The 23961-nt window shown below is 42.1% G+C and overlaps 1 protein-coding gene across 1 annotated transcript; it reads right to left on the bottom strand.

Moving 5' to 3' along the window:
• Positions 1–12581: 12581 nt before the first annotated feature.
• Positions 12582–23231, bottom strand: LOC103713687 (homeobox protein knotted-1-like 12). The gene is made up of 5 exons (XM_008800700.4): positions 22250–23231; positions 22036–22149; positions 21822–21960; positions 13308–13561; positions 12582–13049 (listed from the first exon to the last, which is right to left on the bottom strand). The coding sequence occupies exons 1-5, from the start codon at positions 22577–22579 to the stop codon at positions 12840–12842; spliced, it is 1047 nt and encodes a 348-aa protein (XP_008798922.1). The 5' UTR covers positions 22580–23231; the 3' UTR covers positions 12582–12839.
• Positions 23232–23961: the final 730 nt, after the last annotated feature.

Raw genomic sequence — 23961 nt, 5'->3', positions numbered from 1 at the left:
TCGGTTGAACATCTAAACAAAATTTTAAATTTTTTTTTTTCTTTTCCTTCTTCTCGGAAAATAGGGCCTCCCCTGTTCTTTGGACAAACCGAAGCAGCCGAGCTCCTTCTTCTTCCTTGGACCTGCCGGCCACCACCCAGCCGAGCTCTCCCCTTCCCTCTCTCCTTCTCCTCCCCCCTTATAGATCGCTCATGGAATGGAAGGCAGCAATGGATCCCGGGAGAGGAGGAGGGCATGGTCTTCGGCCATGTGCGGGATCACCTCACTCGGCTGCATCACGGCGGAAGCAGAGGTGGAGGATGCTGGATCGGCTCTGGAAGAGACGCGGACGGCTGGAAGGAGCGGACGTGGGAGGCTTGGATCACGGGAAAGGGGCAGGCCACGGAACCGTTGCTGATTTCCGCGGGATCGATGGGAGGACGCCGTGGACACTGGGAGGAGGCGTTGATGAAGCGGAAGATGAATATGGGATGGGGTCTTGGCTGCTTCACAGGCTGGGATCATGCGTTGCTTGATTGCAGCGAGGGATGCTAGGGATTTGGGGGAAAATCACGGGCGGACGTCTCCAATGGCCGGATTCGAAAGGGTGAGACGCGGGCTGAGGCGCTGGCATTCGGAAGACGGGATCGCTGGGAAGCCGGCGCGTGAAGAATGGGATCACAGGAAGGATGCGCGCGTGAAGAATGGGATCACGGGAAGGAAGGAGACGCGCGGGATGACTAGGATGTTTCACGGGTGTGGGAGGTTGATCCGATCACGACTTGGAGCTGAAAAGATGGACGACTGCGATGGGAACGATCGCGGGGCCTTGATGCGGGACTGATTTGGAAGGTGATCTGATGGACGGCGCAGGATTTCATGCTTGCATGGCAGCTGGGGAATTTGTTGAGCTCGATCTGCCGGGCATTGGGCTCAAACCCAATGTTATTGGGTCTCTTGAATTCCTTGCACTCAAACACAAATACAACGTTAATTAATTAATTTTATCATAAAAATTAACTATAATACTAATTAAGATGGTATGACGATTGTACTTTTGTGCTCTCATCAGGCACTATCAGGCACTGTCACCTGATTGACTTGCTTTGGGGGCATGAGGATGTTCTCCAATAGTATCTAATTTTGACTTAGCTTGACTTCTGAAATGATGATAAAATTAATAATATTTTAATGATATTAAAAGAGGTGCACCGGACCAGTCTAACTGAAGTGAAATTTTTAAAGTAAAAAGAGGTAAGTAATCTAATACTTCAAAGTGCATTTTCTAAATTGCTTTTAGTAAAATAATAATTAGTTGATTAAATTTGATTATGCTATCTATTTTATACTTTGTTAAACTGGTCAAGCATGTTAATGTTATGATAGAAAATATTTTTAAAATATATTATGTGCTATGTTATGAAATCTAAAAAATGTGACCGGACAAATTATAAAAAAATTATTTCATATCTATGTATTTTTAGTACAACTATGATTTGGCCCCGCCAATGAATATTATAATTTAAGAAACTGATTTTGATACCGCACCACTGGTGATTAGAATAGTGGTGTTTGGACACTATGCCACCGGTGGTTAATAAATGTAGTTTTTGACACTTTATGCATTCTGACCCATGCCACTGGGTTATGTGACCATAGCCTGATGTTGGATTTCAAGTATTAGTTTATGAAAATAATAATAATTTTTAAAATAGAAATATGCATTATTCGAGAAATGATTTATTTTTTAGTTTATTTTTGGTCCTTTAACTAATTATTTGGTATGTCTTGAGCCCACTTTGGGATATTATGATGCTTACTGGGCTAGTATAGCTCATTGTTATGTTTTCTTTAATTTTTCATATCTAGATGCATAGTTGCTCGGAACTTGGGGAGTGCGCTAGGTCTCCTGGAATTACCTTTAGTTGGTGTTTTAGTCTGACTAGTTAGAATATTTTATTTGATTTATATTAATAATTAGCTTATGTTGACTTATGTCACTTTAGAACCATCGTAAGAATTATTTGAATAAATTATTGATTAAATAATTTTTTAGAAATTATTATCGCTATGATACGATCTGTAGCCTTAGATGCCCGTATGGTCTGCCATACAGGTATGCGGCGTTTGTTACGTTCTGAGTTTGAGGCATGATAGATTTGGTCATATTTAAGATCTACCTATTATATGATTTTAGTTTTTTATAATTATTTATATTGGCCATATTTATTTCCAAAAAGTTATTTCCTCTTTTAACTAAATAAGAATTTGACTCGAATTGTGCAAGGATGAACCTCATGAGTGTAATAAAAGCTTTATAATTCAGTTTTGTTATCTATTATAAAAAGACAAAGATACCAAGATCCTACTTTTTCCAAATTTTTTCTATTTTTTATTTTAAAAAATTTAAGTTGAGTAGGTTGAAGAAATTTTATTCCTCTCCCTAATCGGATCAATGCCACTAATGAATTTCGAGCCTTGGATCACTTCCAACAAGAGAAGTCTGCAACCTAGCTAACCTTAAATCTCAATTGGAGAATGGTACAAAAGTAATGTGGAAATTGATCATTTTACTTTCCAAATACACGCTACATAAGGAAAATATTGACCACTATATAAACTTCATATAATAAAAGGATCTAAGGAGTAGGCAAGCCAATAATTGTTAGCACAATTGGCTATCACCTTAGACATGCTCTCATGAGGTCTAGGATTCACATCTTGGGCATTGTTCAAAAGAAATTTTTTTTTGCAAAATGTTATATGTTTTGAAATATAAATCCCTTGAAGAAAACCCAAAAACTTCATGAGGGAAAAAATCAATACTAAATATTTTCTCTTTTGCTTTTTTGCGATTATAAAACAAGGCTAGCTATCTTGTGTTGTCTCAAAGAAATAGATGCGTTGGATCAAAGTCTTTGTTGTGGTTTACATTTGGCCCGAAGGTGACCACGCTGGGGGAGTCAGGAGAGCTACCGTTCAGAGCGGAGAAAGAAAGACCACTTCCCATGCTATGGCGGACCTGTACCAAGTCTCATCGGTGGTTTCGGTGAGGGCCCCCCGACGCTCAAATTAGAATGGATCTTAATTGGTCCAAAAAGATCCCATAGGTGTTACCTGATGGGACTATCTATAGTCCCTGTGGAAGTTCCTAGATGGCAGAGGTATGGCCCTTCCTTATCATGGAAGGAGATGGCTTTTAGCCAGATGGTGCGCTGTTAGAGCTTGCTTGGGGCATACGGCGTAGGCCGTTCCTGTGAACGGTAAGGTATTGATAGGTGTGGCAGGGTATGGCTGGAGCATCATGACGTCGTCCTTGGTTGTCGTTAGCAAGCAAGCAAAGCATAGCGCAGTGAAGTTGTAATGTACAGCTACGTGTGCAGGCGTGGGCACGCACGTGAATGCAGTCGTGGGCGAGGTCGAGCTCAATGAGAGGTCGCATCATATATTCGGTAAGAATAGCTTGGTGGGTGCTGAGATTGGCCTAGCCTCTCCGATTCCGAGGTTTGCTCGGTAAGGTGCTCCAAGCTCGAAGGTCAGGGCCCGTTGTTGGATAGGGCGCCTCAAACTTAGATGGGGCGCATCGTCGAATATCAAGGGTACCTCGAGCTCGGCCGGGGTGGATTATTGAGTATAAAGGCACCCCGAACTCGGGTCGAGGCGTGTCGACAAATATTAAGGCGCCCCGAGCTCGGTCGGGGCACATCGACGAATATAAGGGCACCCCAAGATTGGTCGGGGTGCGTCATCGTGTAATCCTGCAGTCGAAGGAGCTCTTTAGCTCGTAGTCGGCACAGTAGGGTGCCCCAATCTCGGGCCCGGGACGTCATTAAGGGCGAGGCACGTCGGTGAATAATATTAAGTGCACGCCAATCTCAGATGCGGTGCGTCGGCGAATATAAAGGGCGCCCCAATCTCGGCCAGGGTCATCGGCGAAGCTTCCAACGATGGCGGAAGCCCTTTGGCTCGCGGTTGACGCTGCAAGATGCCCCGAGCAGAGTTCGAGGGGTAACTTTGTAGACTTGTATCTTGCAGTCGCGAAGCCCTTTGGCTCGTGGTTGACATTGCAGGGCGCCTTGAACCAAGCTCGAGGGGTGATTTTGCAGACTTGTTGCTCATGCCGTAGGGACAACCGAAGCGTGTTGAGTACATCTAGACATTTTGGAGATGTTTCAAAGAAGTCCTAGGAAATAATTTTTATTAAAAATATATTTTGAGATTTCTGGAGTTTCAACTTCAAGGGACTAAAGTTCCATCTAGGAATTCCAGCTCGTAAGCTTTGGTCCGCTAAATCCGGGCCGATGGAGATGAAGGCTTCGCCATTGCCCCCCAAGGTCAAGAAGCTGCCACCGTGTAGGGCACATGGTTACAGTGTTGATGGTGCCCGCGATGGGACGGTTGTCATTCTGCCCCTCGCGCAGCTCTGGGCTTTGTTCCTTAGGCTTCCTCCTGGTGGCTTTGACCTCGAACGAAGTGACCCAGCTGTCCTTGGCGGACGAGGGCCTCGATCTCATGACGGAGCTGGTAGTAGTCCTCCATGTCATGGCTGTGGTCTATATGGAAGCGGCAGTACTTGTTCGAGCACTTCCGCAACTCTGGTGATCGCATCTTTGATGGGGGTTGGAGATAGCTGCGATCCTCAATCTCTATAAAGATCTCGACCCGGGTGGATGTGAGGGAAGCATACTTCCCAAACCTTTGGAGGGGGGCATATTTTCCAGCTTTCTGGAGGGCAGACCTAGGACGAGCCGGGATCTCAGGTCGAGGAGGATCTCTCTTGCGCCGGAGGGATTTGGTTCTTGATCGGCCGTGCTCCTTATGATGCTCCACGACTTGACTCCGGAGCGTCTGGATTTGTCGCTCCAATTTCTCAACTTTCTTGTCGAGCTCAGCGACGGATGAAGCTTCTGCCTGTTGGAGGCCTTGAACAGCCGTAGTCAGTGTTTGGACTTGCTGGGCGAGTAGATAAACCTGCTCTGGCTAGACCTGAGGGGTTTGTCCGCCGATGCTGGTGCTGCAGGGGATGGACTTTGAAGGAAGTTGCCGGGTGTTGATACCCGACTACTGGATGCATTTGGAGCTCCGTGACTCCTTAACCTCATGATCACGACTCAAGCCCTTCCTCTAGCGCCAAATATTGTGGTTCAAATTTGGCCCGAGGGTGACCATGCCGGGGGAGTCAGGAGAGCTGCCGACCGAAGCGGAGAAAGGAAGACCACTTTCCGTGCGACGACGTATCTGCACAAAGCCTCACCAGTAGTTTTGGTGAGGGTCCTCCGACGCTCAAGTTAGAATGGATCTTAATTGGTCCAAAAAGGTCTTCTGGGCATTACCTAATGGAGCTATTTAAAGTATCCGTAGAGGTGTCTATGTGATGGAGGTATGACCCGTCCTCATTATAGGAGAAGATGGCTTCTATTTCGATGGTGCGCAGCTAGAGCTTGCTTAGGGTGCATAGCATAAGCCATTCTTGTGAACGGTAAGGCGTTGATAGGTGTGGCAGGATATGTATCACGCCCCGAGTCCGAGGCGCGGCAGACGCCGTACACTCGCACGGCGGGCCGCACAGGCATGCAAGGCAGCAGATCATATCAAAGCAATCACATATATTCAATACTTATTTAAGGGTTAATCACATATGCTTAAAATTGACATAAATAATTAAACTCATTCAAAAGCAGTCTTATAAAATTCCAAAATAACATTTGCTAACATAATTCAAATGTCCAAACTAATCTAACTGAAATGCCAATAACTTAAGAAATTATCGGAAAAGCTAACGCACTCCCTAATTCCGTGCGATCAAGGCTCTGGATCTAAAAAACAGAGAAAATAAAATAATGAGCTACACTAGCCCAGTAAGCAACAAAATATCCCAAAGTGGGGTTAGAGCATATCAGATCAAAATACAGGATAATGTGTGGAATAAATCATAAATAACATCGTTTTACTGTTTTCAAAACTTATTATCATTTTTTCAAAAATTCCGATACCAGAATCTCAACATAATAGGCTACGGCCACATAACCCAGTGGCATGGGTTGCATAGAGTGCCAGAAACTACTATTGTTAGTCACTGATGGCAACAGTGTCCAGAAACCACTATTCTAATCACCGGTGGCGCGGTGTCAAAACCGGTTCCTTACAGATTACAAGTCGACAGGTCCAACGTATAATTTTCATTGGCGGGGCCAGAACAGGTCATAGCCATGTTGAGAATGCATATATACAAAAATAGATTTCATAAACTGTCTAGTCATATTTCATGGATTTCAGAGCATATAACATGATTTTCAAATAAAATTTAACATGCCTGATCCATTTTACTGAATACAAAACATATGTCAAAACTTAATCAGTTTATCAAATAATTTGAAAATCACACTTGAAATATTGAGTTACTTACATCTTCTCGCTTAATCTCTACTTCAGGTAGGCAGATCAGGTTCACCTGTTAACATTTAATTAATTTTTTTGTAAATTTCAGAGCTAAGCAAAATCCAAAAATAATACTACTAGACTCGGCCCAACAGGGCCCCCAAGGTAGGCCTCTAATTGGTTTATTTTATACAATAAAAATTCATTTCAGGGGCCAATACCTAATTATATAGTATTATTTCATATAAAGCTTGAGTAAAGGGACCAAACAAATATAGTTGGGGACCTTTATATAATAAATCTTTCCTATAGGGATCAAATACAAATTATAAAAGACCTTTTTGTGAAATAATATACTGCCAAGGGCTTAACTGCAAAATTTCATTTATTGGCCAAACGGGTTCGGGTTTTGGTTCGGTTCGGGTTCCGGGCTCGGATCTGAACTGGGCCCAAGTTGGGCCCACAAGGGTACTGCCCTACTGGGCCCAATCGAACTGGAGTGGGCCCAAGTTGGGCCTGCAGTGGACTAGGCCCAAGTTGGGCCTGTAGTGGACTAGGCCCAAGTTGGGCCTATAGTGGACAGGGCCCAATGGCCCATCATAGTGCTCACGGCCCATAGTGGGCCTTCTTCCTCAACAAGCTCCCCATGGACAGGGGAGATGGAAGAACGGGAGGGGAAGGGGAAGAGAGAAGGGAGATCCGGTGGGGTGGCCGACCTAGGTGGCCAGGGGCCGTCGCTCGATCGACGGTCAGCCATCGCAGTGGCGGCCGGCGGCCGCTGCAGCTCCCGGCGTGAAGACAACCGAGCATGGTCTCGGTTTGGGGCCAAAACAAAGGGAAAAATCAAGGATAAATGGCAATGGAACGAAGAGCCAAAGAAGGAGCTTACCTGCGGTTGACGAAGGTGGCTGATCCCGGCCACAGGTGGCTCAGTCCGGCGGTCAAGTGGCGGCGACGACGGTGGGGCTTTCCGACAACTAAAACAAATCTTGGAACAGGGGATGGCCCACAAAAGAGCTTCGAACGGTTGATCGGACGGGAGGGCACGCCGGTCACCAAGGAGAGGAGGAGGAGGGAAGGAGAGAGGAGGAGGAAGAGGGGGCTCGGAGGTGACCGATTGAGGAGAAAATGGGGGGTTTTTATCAACCCCCCCTCGTAATGGCTCTCCACCGCGAAAATCGCGGCAGTCGAGCGAAATCCGCGGCCGCGGATTGACCGGAGGGGGGGTGCCGCGGGATACCCGTGGCGCCCTTGCCCCGTTTGTCCCCGGAGGAGCCGGAGAGGATCGCCATCGCGATCCTCTGTTCCGGCTCTTCCCAAAAAAGAACGGGGCTGAAGTCGGCTGGGGCTGCCGACTTCAGCCCGTTTCTCACATTCTCTTTCCCTTTGAAAAATTTCGTCCTCGAAATTTAATATACCTTAGCTTGCAAAAAGATCTGGATATTTTTTCTTTATCTTGTCCTCCAGTTCCCACGTAGCCTCACGTTTTGAGTGATTGCTCCACTGGATCTTAACATAAGGAATCGTGCACCTCCTCAACACTTGTTCTTTTCTATCAACCACATGTACAGGCTGGACAGGATATGTCAAATCTTCTTTAAGCTGCAAGGGAACCACTTCTACCACATGGTTCATATCTGAAATATACTTTCTTAGCATAGAAACATGAAAAATATTGTGAACTCCAGACAATAAAGGTGGGAGTGCCAATTTGTATGCGACAGCTCCTACTCTTTCTAGAATCTCAAAGGGGCTCACATAGCGTGAATTGAGTTTTCCGCGTATTCCAAATCGCATCACCCCTTTAGTAGGAGACACTTTCAGAAACACATGATCTCCGACCTGAAATTCCAATTCTCTTCTTCTATTATCTGCATAATATTTCTGTCTGCTCTGAGCTATCCAGAGGCGTTCCCTGATTAACTGGATCTTCTCTACTGTTTGTTGCACAATCTCGGGGCCCATAATTTTTCTTTCACCAACATCATCCCAACAGATAGGTGATCTACACTTTCTTCCATATAGAGCCTCATAAGGTGCGATTTGAATACTTGCCTGGTCACTGTTATTATATGCAAACTCAACCAAAGACAAGTGACGGTCCCAAGAACCTTTCATATCCATTACACAAGCTCTTAGCATATCTTCCAAGGTCTGAATGGTTCTTTCTGATTGGCTATCAGTTTGAGGGCGGAAAGCTATACTGAAGCTCAGAGTGGTCCCCAAAGCTTTATGCAAACTACCCCAAAAGTGAGATACAAACCGCGAGTCCCTATTGGAAACAATTGATACGGGTACTCCATGCAACCTTCCTATCTATTCAATATAGAGCTCTGAAAACTTTTTCAATGTCATTCCTACTTTGAATGCCAAAAAGTGTGTCGACTTTGTCAATTTGTCCACAATCACCCATATAGCATCATAACCTCTAGAAGTGCGAGGCAACCCGGAGACGAAGTCCATAGTGTTGTGTTTCCACTTCCATTCAGAAAGTGGTAGGGGCTGCAATAACCCTACCGGTCTTTGTTGCTCTGCTTTAACTTGCTAACATGTCAAACACCGAGCCACAAATTGTGCAATTTCTCTCTTCATATTATTCCACCAAAATATACCTTTCAAATCCTTATATATCTTAGTACCCCCAGGATGCACTGTATATCCAGTATTATGAGCTTCCCTCATAATTTCATTCTTTAAATTGAAGTCATTTGGAATACAAATTCTGTTCCTGTATCTAAATGATCCATCCTCATGAAGTCTGAACTCTGACTGAGAACCTGATTCAATATCACTTCTAAGCTTTTGCAACTGAGGGTCATCTGCTTGAACAATCCTGATCCTCTCTATCAAGGTAGGTTGGACACATAGGTTTGCCAAATATGCAACAGGGTCATGCCAACATACCTCAATTTCTGCTCTCCTCAGATCTTCCAGAATTCTCCTTTGAGAGGTGAGTAAGGCAGCAATACTACCAGTGGATTTTCTGCTTAGTGCATCTGCTACCACATTAGCTTTTTTCGGATGGTAATGAATAAACAAATCATAATCCTTCAGTAACTCTAACCATCTGCTATCACATTTATCTGACCACTCAAACTTAACTCCTTTACGAGTTAGTCGAGTTAAAGGTACAGCAATAGAGGAAAAATCCTCAACAAATCATCTGTAATATCCTGCTAGGCCCAAGAAACTGCGAATCTCGGTAACACTGTTGGGCCAGCTCCAGTTGACCACTGCCTCGATCTTCTTTGGATTCACATAGATACCCTCTTTAGATATTACATGCCCTAGGAACATCACACTGTCTAGCCAGAATTCACTTTTCTTCAACTTACCATACAATTACTCTTGTCTTAGGGTTTCCAGTACTAACCTCAAATGCTGCTCGTGCTCGGCCTGACTCTCAGAATAGATCAAGATATCATCAATAAAGACCACTACAAATTTGTCCAAAAAGGGTCTGAACACCCTGTTCATCAGATCCATAAAAGCTGCAGGGGCATTTGTCAGTCCAAAAGGCATGACCAAAAATTCATAGTGCCCATACCGAGTTCGAAAAGCAGTTTTAAGCACATCTTCAGCTTTTATCTTTAACTGATGGTACCCAGAATGAAGATCAATTTTGAAAAATACCTGAGCACCCTTTAATTGATCAAATAAGTCATCAATTCTTGGTAGAGGATACTTGTTCTTTATTGTTACTTTATTTATCCCTCGATAATCAATACATAATCTCATACTACCATCATTCTTCTTTATAAATAAGACTGGAGCTCCCCAAGGTGAAACACTAGGTCTGATGAAATCCTTATCAAAAAGATCCTGCAACTGCTCCTTTAATTCTTTCATTTCAACTAGAGCCATCATAGTGCTCACGGCCCACAGTGGGCCTTCTTCCTCAACAAGCTCCCCATGGACAGGGGAGATGGAAGAACGGGAGGGGAAGGGGAAGAGAGAAGGGAGATCCGACGGGGTGGCCGACCTAGGTGGCCAAGGACCGTCGCTCGGTCGATGGTCTGCCATCGCAGTGGCGGCCGGCGGCCGCTTCGGCTCCCGGCGTGAAGACAATCGAGCATGGTCTCAATTTGGGGCCAAAATAAAGAGAAAAATCAAGGATAAATGGCAATGGAACGAAGAGCCAAAGAAGGGGCTTACCGGCGATCGATGGAGGCGGCGGATCCCGACTGCAGGTGGCTCAGTCCGGCGGTCAAGTGGCGGCAACGATGGTGGGGCTTTCCGACAGCCAAACAAATCTTGGAACAGGGGATGGCCCACGAAGGGGCTTCGGACGGTTGATCGGACGGGAGGGCACGCCGGTCACCAAGGAGAGGAAGAGGAGGGAAGGAGGGAGGAGGAGGAAGAGGGGGCTTGGAGGTGACCGATTGAGAAGAAAATGGGGTTTTTTTTTCAACCCCCCTCGTAACGGCTCTCCGCCGCGAAAATCGAGGCGGTCGAGCGAAATCCGCAGCCGCGGTTGGCCGCGGATTGACCAAAGGGGGGGTGCCGTGGGATACCCGCGACGCCCTTGCCCCGTTTGTCCCCGGAGGAGCCGGAAAGGATCGCCATCGCGATCCTCTGTTCCGGCTCTTCCCAAAAGAAGAAAGGGGCTGAAGTCGACAGCCCTGACTTCAGCTCGTATCTCACAGTATGGCTGGAGCAGCATGGCATTATCTTTGGTTGTCGTTGGCCAGCAAGCAAAGTATGGCACAGTGAAGTTGTAATATACGACCACGTGTGCGGGTGTGGGCACGCATATGGATGCGGTCGTAGGCGAGGTCAAGCTCGATGAGAGGTCACATCATATATTCAGTGAGGACGGTTTAGTGGGTGCTAAGGTCGGCCTAGCCTCTCCGATTCTGGGGTTTGCTCGGTAAGGTGCCCTGAGCTCAAAGGTCGGGGCACGTTGTTGGATAGGGTGTCCCGAACTTAGCCGGGGCGCATCGTCAAATATCAAGGGCGCCCCGAGTTTGGCCGGAGCGAGTTGTCGAGTATAAAGGCACCCCGAACTCGGGTCGGAGCGTGTCGGCGAATATAAAGGCGCCCCGAGCTCGGCCAGGGCGCGTTGGCAAATATAAATGCGTCCCAAGCTTGGTTGGGGCACGTCGTCATATAGTCCTGCGGTCGAAGGAGCTCTTTGGCTCGCAGCCGACACAGCAAGGCGCTCCGAGCTTGGGCTCGGGACATCATTACAAGCATTAGAAGAGGTTGCTGCAGGTTATAGTAGCGGAGAGATTCAGCCGAAGTCGACTGAGCCTTCGGCGAAGTCCGAAATCGGCCTAGCTCTTAACAGTACCGAGGTTTGGCCTGGTTGGTGCTGAGGTCTGCCCGGTTAGAATGGGATGATCTCGTCCTGAGCAGGACGATCCATTTTGCCCTCCATCAGACTTAATAAAGGTTGAAAGCTAAGAAAACAATTTTATCTAATCAGCATCAACAAAGTAGTCTAAAGTTGCAGGATATATGTTCAAAGTTTGTAGCAAGTTGTTTAATATGAAGCATCCAATTGGCTAACTAGCCTTTTCTCAGCTAGCTAGCACCCTTCTCTATTTCCACGGGACCTAGTATGCAATTAGGTCAAACTGGATCAAGGTTTGTCTGACCTCAACCTAACTCAATTATATTTTTAGGTCGCTCTTTTCTTTGTTTTTGTGGGTACATAACTTTTTTCATAGTTTAAATCATAGTAATTGATAGTTACAGTAAAGGCATTCTAATTCAAACATGAATTTTTATTTCAAAAATTTACTTAGAAACACATTCTTAATGTACAAGCTTGCAAACTTGAGAACATTGTAAATAAGACCCACCAAACAAGCATTGAATACTTTGATATAATTAAGAGAGACCAGATGAAAAGAGAAGGGTCGCTAGGATTTCGGGAGGGGGGAAGAGATATTTACATAATTTGGGTTTTGAAGTTAAGCTAAATCAAGTTTGGATCAAATCATGCATATTTTTTATGACCCTAATTAGTCTTGGATGATATATGGATTGGGTTATGTCAAATATAACAAAACCCATCCCCATGCCACTTTTCAAATACTCCAGTTTTTGACCTAGACCCGACCCATGGGTCTTCAAAAGCAGATCAGGCCGGGTCTGATTAACTCAAGTGCAATTTGAGTCGCGGATTAGCACTAAAAATCCAAACAAAGCCACACAAAGCCAAACAAAGCCACACACGCACGCACACACAGAGAGACAGAGAGAGAGGCACAAAATTCTGAAGCAAGCAACAGATGACCTCCGGTCGAAGGCCAAAGATTGGCACTATGAACATGTTACTGTAGCAACTATTTTGAAACTGCCAAAATAGCTATACTACAATTATACTGCTAAGTACTTTAATAATGATCAAGTAAAATACCCATTCAAAAATAACGATAATCCTGCATGTACGTACGTGTGCACAGATATGGTTATATGCGGAGACTTATGTGCATGCCTGGGATGAATTATAAGTTGGTTGTACCAGGCATAGATCACGGGCCAAGGCGGTACATGCCATCCCCCATGAACTGTCCTTCCATGAAGAGAGCAGCAGCAGCATTCTGTGGATGGAATCCATCCATCACGACAAATTGCATGTCCTCGGATGGCTTCCAATGCCTCTTCCTTTGGTTGATGAACCAGTTGTTAATCTGCTTTGGATCGAGGCCCGTTGATTCTGCCAAGGCCACCTTTTCAGTTTCCTGCCCATTGTTACGTACGTTAGACACAAGCTAATTAGAGAAAGTATTTTCTCTTTCTTTTTTCTCGCAGAAGAACAGCACAGATGTAGCTATATGTAGCTATTGCAAATGTTAAAAGGAACGAGAACATGTTGCATGCTAGCAAACGAAAAATGCACCTAGTGCATTCAGTAATCTACGTTAGGAATAAAGAATGGTAAATGGAATTTGATGTATCTTCTTTATGGAATGATATACTAGCTGAAGTGTAACACATACTGAAGGATAAGGCCATTTGTAGTGCAGCTCCCACCAATTGAGTAGTTTCTGCCGTGCCTCCTTTGGAAGCTTCCCTTTCTTCTTCTTTTTGGACAGCTCTTGCCTAAGGCTGCTCAAGTACCCCCTGTACTTCTTCAGAAGGTGTTGCTTCAGCTCTTTGTCCTCGGCTTGGGGGTCAATCTCCGGGTGCTCAGATTCACCTCCACTGGCATCTTGGTCCTCTTCGGAGGATCCAACACCTTCACATTTCTCATCTGCAGGATCCACAAGAGCAAATTAAAAAGCTACAAAGAAACCCTGAGAATCTCAAGCTAGGGGGGGGGTTGTTAGACGAAAAATAAACTATGCTTGTCTCCACTTCAATCACTAACTGGATAGGATCTGAACTCCCTCTATCATAATAATAAGAAGACAGGATGAACTTGGAACGCCAATGGTCCAATTTCAGAAGCCATCATATTGAACTAGAGTCAGCAGCCAGAGAAAACTGGATGTTGACCTGAGACTAAACACAAAAATGCTTCCAAAGAAAGATTGAAGTATGAAGAAGTCAAGACAAACATGGCATCAAGGTCTTTGTCAGGCTGTACCTTATAGTCTTGGATCTTAGTTTGAACCCATCCAGAAAATAAGTCGTACATAGAAAGTTGGCAAGTGATATAGCTGGTGGATATCCCCTTGAAAAAAAAAACAGATATAGTCCCAAAGAAGATGCTCTTAGAATGATATAGCCCACCCTTTTCCTCCACATTACAAATGAAGTGGTTCAGGATACGAGAAACTTTAGAATAATCCAGATGATGAGGTTTTAGGTACAAATACATGATGCCAATATGAGGCATAAACTTCTTTTTTCTGATAACAGCTTTTTGAATCCTTTTCACTAGTTTCTCTGCAAAGTAGGTACGTAATTCCACTGTCTTCGTAAGCTAATGTCCGTATGTTCCACGCTGCAAACATGTCTAGCATCACCATTGGAACAGTGTTATACGGCTAGATATTAGAAAAGAGAGCGTTAGAAAAGATTCACTGAAAACAAAATGCTGTCAGAATTAGCAGAGGCGATGCAAGTAGTGATGCTTATTTACTGAGATTACGTGCCATTTATGCCCTTTGGATGCCATACAAGTCAGTCAGATCTTGCAACTCCTGTCTGTTTGAAGCAGCTGCTGTGCGCCGACTGAAGTAGATATGTCATAATTCAGAGCCTAATATGTTAGAATCTAAAACGGAAAATTCCATTTAAAGTATTCTAACAGAACCTTAGTCAGAATACTTTTCTGTAGATGTACAGTAATAAATTTGCTCCGATAAAAGCTACTGCTACAAAATTGTATTTGGTCAAACACTTCAAATTGAAAAACTTGATTGTTATCCAAGTCAAATTGCAATTTTGAACTCTATGACATGATATAAAATTTGCAGGTTGATATGCAAAATGGATTAGTTAATTATATTTTGCAGTGAATTGGGCCATATGTTCTCCAAAAACATTGATATTGGATAATCTCAGCTTAAAAATTCATGTGGTATACACGACTAACATGAAAAGAATCTTCTTCTTTAATAATGAACAATTATTCCCACACAAAAAGATTAATTAGCATTTCAAGGATATCATGAAACCTTACATATATTATTTGAAGTTTTAACTAGTTTTTTTTAAAAAAATATATTAGTTAGTTTGTAGGTTACAAAGCATAAATGAGGAGAAAATTCAGAACTCCATGTAACTATTTGTTTGTTCTTATTTTCTCCCTTTCGTCCCCACACTTTGCAACCTCTTGCTAGATCTATGTAATTTGTTCCTCCCCTATGTTAGAAAATGAGGAAGAACACTCAAGAAGAAGGCGGTCGAAACTCTTAAGAACAAAGTTTCGAAAAAGGATAATTTTCTTTCAACTCATGCCTTATAAATGGATGCTTACAACTATTTATACAAACTTCATGTGACACTAGAAATTCCTACATGTAACTTATAACTCTTGACCCTTAATATTCCTAACTCATGACTCTTGATATATGCATGACCCATGACTCTTAAATCTCATATAACTCATGATTCTTCACATTCTACAACTTATGACTCTTAACCTTCTATAACTCATAATGACTCTTGTGACCCTTGGCCTTTCACCTTCTTGACCTTGACTTGACTTTGACTCTCCAACTAGGATACTAGTTGGATGCTGCATCACCTTAGGAATCAAGTTTATTATCTTCCATCAATTATTCTAAGCTTGAATTTTAATCTCTAGAAAGTGTCAACTTTGAGAGGTTTGGTGAATATATCCGCCACTTGATCTTGAGATTTGACATACACAAGCTCGATCTCCTTGTCCTTCACGTGCACTCTTATAAAATGATATCGAGTATCAATGTGCTTACTTCTTTCATGATAGATGGGGTTCTTGGCTACTGATATGGCGGACAATCTTGTAGATTGCTTTTGTAGAAATTGTATCTCCTTTAGTAGCTTTCTTAGCCAAATTGCATGACAAACATCGAAGGAGGCAGCTACATATTTAGCTTTACATATAGAAAGAGTAACAATTGGTTGCTTCTTCGAATACTATGTAAATTCAGTGTCTTCCAAGTAAAAGACATAGCCGGAAGTGCTTTTTCTGTCATCCAAGTCTCCTCCCCAATCACTATCCGAGTAACCTACAAGACAAAAATCTTTGGAAGAAGAATAAAATAAGCCTTCTCCAATAATACCTTTGATGTAGTAGAAGATTCTTTCAGCGGCCTTCAAGTGATATGATTTTGGCTCCTCCATATAACGACTCACAAGTCCAACTCCATATAATATATCTAGCCTTGTGCATATCAAGTAATGAAGGCTTCTAACTAGGCTCTTGAACATAGTAGGATCAATCTTTTCTATATCACCATACTTCGTTAATTTTGTGCCATATTCTATTAGAGTGTTTGTCGAATTACAATCTTTGATCCTGAACTTCTTTAATATAGCCATTGCATATCCTTCTTGTGAAATGAAAATGCACTTTTCAGTTTGCTTCACTTCTATACCCAGAAAATAGGACATAAGGCCAATGTCTGTCATTTCAAACTTCTGAATCATAGATTCCTTGAATTGCATAAACATGCTTGGATTGCTTTCTGTGAAGATCAAGTCATTGACATACAAACAAACAAGAAATATATCTCCATTTTTCATTCACCTTACTTAGAGAGCATGCTCATATTTCATAAAGTTATTTTCAAGAAAGTAAGAATCAATTCTTTGGTTCCACGCCTTTTGAGCTTGCTTTAAGCCATATAAAGCTTTATTTAGCTTGAGAACTTTCTCATCTTCTTCTATTTTGATATAACCTAGTGGTTGTTCAACATATATTTCTTCATTAAGAAAATCATTCAAAAAAGCTGATTTCACATCCATTTGGAATATTTGCCATTTAAACTGACTGCCAAAAAAATTATCAATATAATTATTTCTATACGAGCAACGGAAGCAAATGCCTCTTCAAAATCAATACCATACCTTTAACTATATCCTTTGGCCACTAAGCTTGCTTTGTACTTCTCTACATCACCTTGTGCATTCTTCTTCAACTTATATACCCATTTTACTCCAATTGCCTTCTGCCCGTCCGGTAAAGTAGCTAACTTCCATGTTCCATTTTTCTCAATAGCCTTGTGCACAAGTTTTAGTGGCTCCCGTGCTTAATATATTGCTTCATTTGGAAAGCTCCTTCTGTGATATTTGTAGAAAAGACAACCTTCATAAAGCTGCTCTGAATGTTCTATGAATGGCAATCCCTTCACCACATCATGCTTAGATAAAAATTTTTAACGCACCAAAGTTAAGATGACCATATCTCAAATGACAAAGCCAAGATGAATCTTTAAAACAAGCCTTAAAACACATAACAACTTCACTTTGAATGTTTAGAAAAAATATTCTATTCTTTGTTATTTCAACATTTGCAATCAATCTATTTGAATCTCTTATAGCAAGAGTATGATTTTGCATTTGAATATTATAACCTTTCTCCAAAAGTTACCCCAAGCTCAAAATGTTATTCTTTATATTTGGCACATAGTAAACATTGGAAATAAATGTATAAGTGTCATTCTTCAAACGAATCAAAATAGTGTCTTTGCTCCTTACTAAAATTCTAGAAGAATCTCCAAAAGTAACTTGACCACCAACTGATTCATCAACCTTCACAAACATGCTTCTTTTGACATACATGTGATTGCTCACTCCCGTATCAAGATACCATGCTTTCTCTTTGTTGCCTTGTTCTCCTTTATATGCTGATAATAGAAATGCCTTTTTTTCTTCATTTATCTTTTCACCATAATTAACTTTCTCATCAACTTGATTAGTAACACTCCAATAATTTGAAGAGTAGTGCCCAAACTTCTTGCAATTATAACATTGAATATTAGATCTATCACACCTCCTTCCATCATATGGCCTTCCTCTACTACGTCCTCTTCCTCTTACAGGATTTCAATCTTGCTCCTTCTCTTCATTGCTTGATGAGCCACATTCGATTCTTCCTCTTTCTCGTCCTCGGCCATGGCCTCGACCTCATCCTTGGGCTCTTTCTTGAGTTCTTCCATAATATTTTTTTGTATTAAGCTTCGTTTGTAGAACTTGCTCCAATGGCTTTTCTTACTTTCTTTTGTTAAGTTTTTTCTCACGAACTTGCAAAGAGCCCATGATTTTTTCAATTGTCACTTCCTCCAACTCTTTGGATTCTTCTATGGCTGCAACAACAACAATCAAAAATCGGTTCCAAAGACCGCAACACCTTTTCCACCACTCGAACATCGGTTAGAGTTTCACCATTCCTCCTTAATTGATTAATAATTACCATAACTCTTGTGAAATAATCAGCAATAGATTCTGAATCTTTCATTTGTAAAGACTCAAAATCACTTTTAAGATTTCGAAGACGAATATTCTTTACCTTATCAATACTCTTGTATGTTTTTTGAAGAAATTTTCAGGCTTGTCTTGATGTTGTAGCAGCTGTAACAATCTCAAAAGTGGCTTCATCCAACCCTTAAATATAAAACAAGAAAAGAGTCTTCTTATCCTTCTTCCTTGACTCCCTTAGCGATTGCCTTTGATTCTCCATCAAAGTCACCTCATCTTCAGACTCAACATAGTCTTTTTCCACCATCTTCCATGCATCTTACAAGCTGAGCAATGCTTTCATTTGGATGCACCAATTCCTGTAGTTGTCTTTGGTGAGCTAAAGAACCAAAAATGCCATTGTATTATTGGCCATTGGATCAATCTAACTCTGATATCACTTTGTTAGAAAACGAGAAAGAACACTCAAAAAGAAGGTGGTAGAAACTCTCAAGAACAAAGTTTAGAAGAAGAATAATTTTCATTCAACTCACACCTTACAAATGGATGCTTACAATCCTTTATATAGACTTCATATGACTCTAAAAATTTCTACATGTGACTCATAACTCTTGATCTTTAATATTTCTAACTCATGACTCTTGATATATGCATGACCCATGACTCTTAAATCTCATATAACTCATGACTGTTCACATTCTACAACTTATGACTCTCGATCTTCTATAACTCAAGATGACTCTTGTGACCCTTGGCCTTTCATCTTCTTGATCTTGACTTCACTTTGACTCTCCAGCTAGGATGCTAGTTGGATGCCACATTACGTTAGGAATCAAGTTTATTATCCAACACCCTCTACTTTTCCATGAGCACTAAGTTATTAATTTTTTGAAATGTAAACATTGCTTTATAACCATTTTTGTGCTCTATTTTATGAAGGGATGAGCACAATTGGAGGGTTTGTCCCAATTAATGTGCCAAGGTATGTCATCAAGAAAATCAACTGCCTTTGGACACTAGGACAAGAATATTTTCTGTAGGTATTATGTTTACTAGAATCCAATGACAAGGGAAGTTCCTAGGTGTAAAGAAAACACATTTACTATTAATTCTTCTTTGGACCATAAGTTTTGGTCGGCAGGGGTATACCTTGATGCATGGTTTGGTGAAATTATTGGTTGGACCAGATCCACCAGTTCAACGGTGATCAGTACAGCCACAAATCAACATGCACACTAAGAAAAAGAAAGAGGGAAAACGGAGTGAAACTGATGCATGTTGGTTTGTGATTGGACTAATGCACCACTAACTTGATCCAACCAATATTTTTTCTATGATTTGGCGCAAGAGAGGCAATAAAGTTCTAAGGATAAAAATTTCAACTCTAGGGGTGTCTCATTCATAATGTGCCTCAGAATTAGTTCCAATTATATATTCATCATTTTGCTCAAGAAAATCATTTGTGCATCAAATGCACAATAATTTATATAGGTCAACATATTATAGTCCAATACTTCTTGTTGACCATGGCTAACTTGTAACTTTTATTGAGTTTAATAAAATCTTGGACTGGGTGAATGCCCAATTCTTTTCATCAAAAAAAAAGTCCGATACATTTTATAAGATAAATTTTTAACAAATCTTAACATACTCTTGGAGGATTATCAATTCTTAAATGTTTATATTTTACAGAAATACGCCAATTAAGCAAAGCAAGGAATACATGATATGCTACAAATACAATTGGTAATTATTGAAAATAAATATAGGCAGGCAGGATTTCGAGGAGAATTTTCCTCTGGCAATAACAGTGATGATATTCATGAAAGCAATCAGGCACATGAAGACTCCACTGCAGCTATGATCGATGATCAGCGGCTTGCCTAGAAAGATGTCAATGGAGAATAACCTGAAAATCTTACAAAAGCATGGATTCAAAGAGGTTTGACTCATTTGATTCATTGATTCTCAAGAATTCTGAATAAAAATGTTGAGTAGCTTGTCATAGATTTTCATCAGAGTTTATGATTGGCGGACGATTTATTTTCTCTATTGACATATCATTATTTTCTCTATTGACAAAGAAAAAAGGCATCATTATCTTCCAATTACTTGACACTTCAATCATCATATTGTTTATCCTCTTCTCCAGATGTCTCTACTTGAATCAGTTGTCAAAGTTGGCAGCCCTTCCCAATCAAACAGAACTTCATCGACATTTAATCCACATACAGCTCGCCTCATGAATATGTAAGAGTCTTCACAGCAGGACTAGAAAAAAGAGCTGCAATCTATTCCATCAAAAAGCCAATTTGCATCCGCTCCAATGCTATTACGAAATATTACTAATTCTATGGGCAACAAGCACACCTCATAATTAACATGGCATGTGTTCATGACCTCATAAAACTGCACACATAAACTAAAGAAACCGATTAAACCATCCTTCAGATACTGCTCCCGTTTTCAAATAACATATATAAAAATTTATAAACGTTCACTTCTAAGCATTGGAAGATGCATTAAACACAGTCGCACTACCTACCTACATTCGTTCCATATATCTCGCATAGATTAAATAGAAAATATAATTCTACATATACTTTATAAAAGTTCTTACGGTGAACTATTACATCCTCAAAGTACTAGGATGCCATGGGGGTCGAAGTGAAGTCGAGGTGTCGAACCTTGACAAAAATATACTACAGTAGTAGTAGTACAAGTACCTGGTATTGTTGATGGGTGCGTGCGAGAATGATTAGATGAGACACCTCATGTTGAGGGCTGGGCGGGGGGTGGGGGTGGGGGTGTGCGTGTTTGTGTGCGTGTGAGAGAGAGAGAGAGAGAGGGAAACGTTTCGAAATGGAAATGTTAAAGAAAGTCATGATGTTCTACGGAAAAAGAAAAAAAAAAAGGAAAAACGAGCCATGACACTATTGCTCATTTATTCTCGAGAAAGGATACTCCTTGGAATCCTAAAGACGGGCCTTGTCAGCACCGAAAATTCTAGCTTATTAGGCACCAACGTGTGGTTTCCTCACCTCCGCTCCGTACATTTATATATTACTGTGATAAACAGGGAGGTTGTCTTCCTGCTTTTTCTCTTCTATAAACAATGCACAAAAAGAAAAAGATAACAATAATAATAACAATAATAAATAGATTGGCACCTAAATAAAGGAAGAGATTAGAGGTTGAGACCATATATAAGAGCCGGTTGATACCATAGCCTCGTGATGGGGTCATGGAGAGCCTTCTTATTGCTTTCCCACCCATATCTCACGTTATTATATTTATTTCTAGAAGCTAAAACTCTAAAAATAGAAATAAATGTTTCATATAATATTAAAGAACAAATCGGTCAAGGTTCTCCCCAGACCAGCGTGAAAGATGGAGGAAGGTGGGAAGGGCCTCGCAAATATATTTGTACTTTTTTTCCATACTGCCAGACCCCTCGGCATTGCACTGTTGGAGAGTAAAGTGTGCGGAACCCTAAACACGAGAGCTACAGTTTCTCTTCACCTCTTTTTCACTGACGATATGGAAAGACAAACAGTGAATTAATAAATCCCAAGGCCCTGAAATAAAGCGTTTTCCTTTTATCTCAGATTCCCTAGCTTGGATCATATTATAATGGAACGATTCCTTCAGCACATTACCAGTAGACAAGAAGCGAGCTGAGGCGCCGTTGGTGAGAGCGGTGAACTGTGACTCCACCTTCTTTAGGAAGTCCGTGGCCTCCTGCAATGGCCTCGTTAGCTCCTCCCGGTACTTAACGAGCATGTCACAATAGGCCTCCTATAATATAGTTCAAATAGTTAGAAAACGAGAGGTATAGATATAGAGGAAGAGAGAGGAGGTTGAGAACGGCACCATGAACTGGTCCAGCTCGGGATCGGCTGATGCTTCGTGTCGGCAGCTCCGACGCGCCTCGAGCTCGCGGGCAATGGCCGAGAGCCGCGCGACCACCTCCGGTGGCGCTCCCACCTATATAGAGAAACGCATGGGAATTATTGCCGGTAAGCCAAGAGGATTGCATAGTTATAGATTTATGGTTCTACAGGCTATAGAATTCAGAATGGATGACCTTTTGGCAGTCCATATAAGCTCCCAATAAGCTGGAGTACTGAGGATGGGAGATGATCCTGGCCTTGATAGCTTCCACATCGCTCTGCGACATCTCCCCAAGCTTCTGAGACTGGTGCTGCGAGGAGCCGGCCTCGGTTTTGAAGGTTGAAGGGCTAGGGTTTTGGAGCAGCGCAGTGGGATTGAAGCTCCGCCCGTAGGCGGCGGAGCTCGGCGGTGGAGTAGGGGATGCCGTGGTGGTGGTGGAGGCGGCGGCGGCGGCCGACGATGAGGAAAGGTATATGAAAGACCCCCTAGAGTTTCCACCACCCAAGTGGGAGAATTCCTCCATCCCTTCACCAACGGAGCCCGAAAGAAAACAAGGAAGAGATTAAATATAAGGAAGAGAAGTGGATGATAGAAGGCAGGGGGAGGAGAAAAATAGAGTAAGGAGGAGTAGAAGGGAAGGTCTAGAAGGCCGAATAGACCCAAGAGCTATGGGGAGAAGGAGAGATGGAGAGGTGAAAGGAAAGCCATGTCTGGTCGCCTTCTTTTCCGATGTCAAATCACAGGAGAGATGGGAGATGTCTAGCAGTGGAGGTGGAGCTTGAAATCAAACAAACCTCACCACCAAAAACCCAAAGGAAAATTAAACCCGGGATCTATTAATAGAAGGGAGAGGAGGAGGAAGCGGAGGCGAAGGAGAAGTGAGCGAAACAAGGCATGTGCACGCCGTACTAGACCACACGTGCCATCATCTCATGTCTTCTCTCGTGCTCCTCTTCTCTTCTTCTGTTGGCGAGTTTAGATCTTCTAGATTTGGTCTAGGGGCGAATAGACCATGGCCGTGCCTTGATGTCTGAAAGGACCTCCTGTTCGTTTGTTCTTGTATAGAAAAAGAGCGGAGAGGAGGTTGGAGATAAGAGGGAGTTAGGCCTTTTTTGTTTTTCTTTTTCTTTTGGTAACTGAGTTAGGCCTTTCTTTAACCCGTTCTATTTAGAGGTTTTGTTTCTGTTTCTCTTTGTCATTTATATTCTACATTGTCTTAATTATCTTCCTTTTTTTGGCCGAAAAAAGATTCTCGGGAAAGTAAGAGCAATACATCTCTTTGCTGAAGGCCTGAAGGAGGCCCTAATGAGACCGGGGCCCTTCGATGGTGACGGAAGTAGTTGGGGGCATGCGGGGAATCAGCGGATACAAACAGTAGGAGAAGGCCCTTTTGGGAACAGTTGACCAGTTGCAAATAGTTTCAAACAAGGCAGAACATCGTCCAATTCTTTCTTCCTCTCCTCTTTTTTTTTTTCTTCCTTCTATTATTCATACAATCCTAACATAAATGCATTCAAAAAATATATATCTAAAAAATTAAAAAATAATAAGTTACAGAGCGCTCTAAACGGCTCTTTTCATCGGTCAAAAAAATTCTTCCGAAACGCTGCTTAGCCATAAAAAATAGAACATTCTATCTACAACTTCATTAGTCTTTTTATAAACATGATTGACTCGAAAGATAATGTCTCTATTTGCTATATTTCAAATATTTTGAAGCAGACGATGGCGGCCATCCCTTTCGAAGCTGAGAAAAATTTCACCAAGAAGAAAAAGAAGCAAAGAAAATAATGCAGTGGGACATTCCAGCACATTTGGTTCTTTTCTGATACGGTACCGTTTTACTTCCTTCACTGGGTTGCCGCCGTTGCCGCTATTTTCCAGCTCTCCTACAGTTCCACATAG

This window comes from Phoenix dactylifera, chromosome 1, assembly GCF_051530095.1.
Source record: "Phoenix dactylifera cultivar Ajwa chromosome 1, Ajwa_hap1_PhDact_Kaust_v1.1, whole genome shotgun sequence".
Taxonomy (NCBI): Eukaryota; Viridiplantae; Streptophyta; class Magnoliopsida; order Arecales; family Arecaceae; genus Phoenix; species Phoenix dactylifera.
The sequence above is the reverse complement of the archived record's forward strand: the minus strand, read 5'-3'. Positions and strand labels throughout refer to the sequence as shown.

Bases quoted from the DNA above. Each gene is read 5' to 3' on its own strand.
- LOC103713687 (XM_008800700.4), bottom strand. From the start codon at position 22,579: ATGGAGGAATTCTCCCACTTGGGTGGTGGAAACTCTAGGGGGTCTTTC. The intron at 22,150-22,249 runs GTCATCCATTCT...TTCTCTATATAG, and splicing joins CTTATATGGACTGCCAAAAG to GTGGGAGCGCCACCGGAGGT. The intron at 21,961-22,035 runs GTGCCGTTCTCA...ACTATATTATAG, and splicing joins CCGAGCTGGACCAGTTCATG to GAGGCCTATTGTGACATGCT.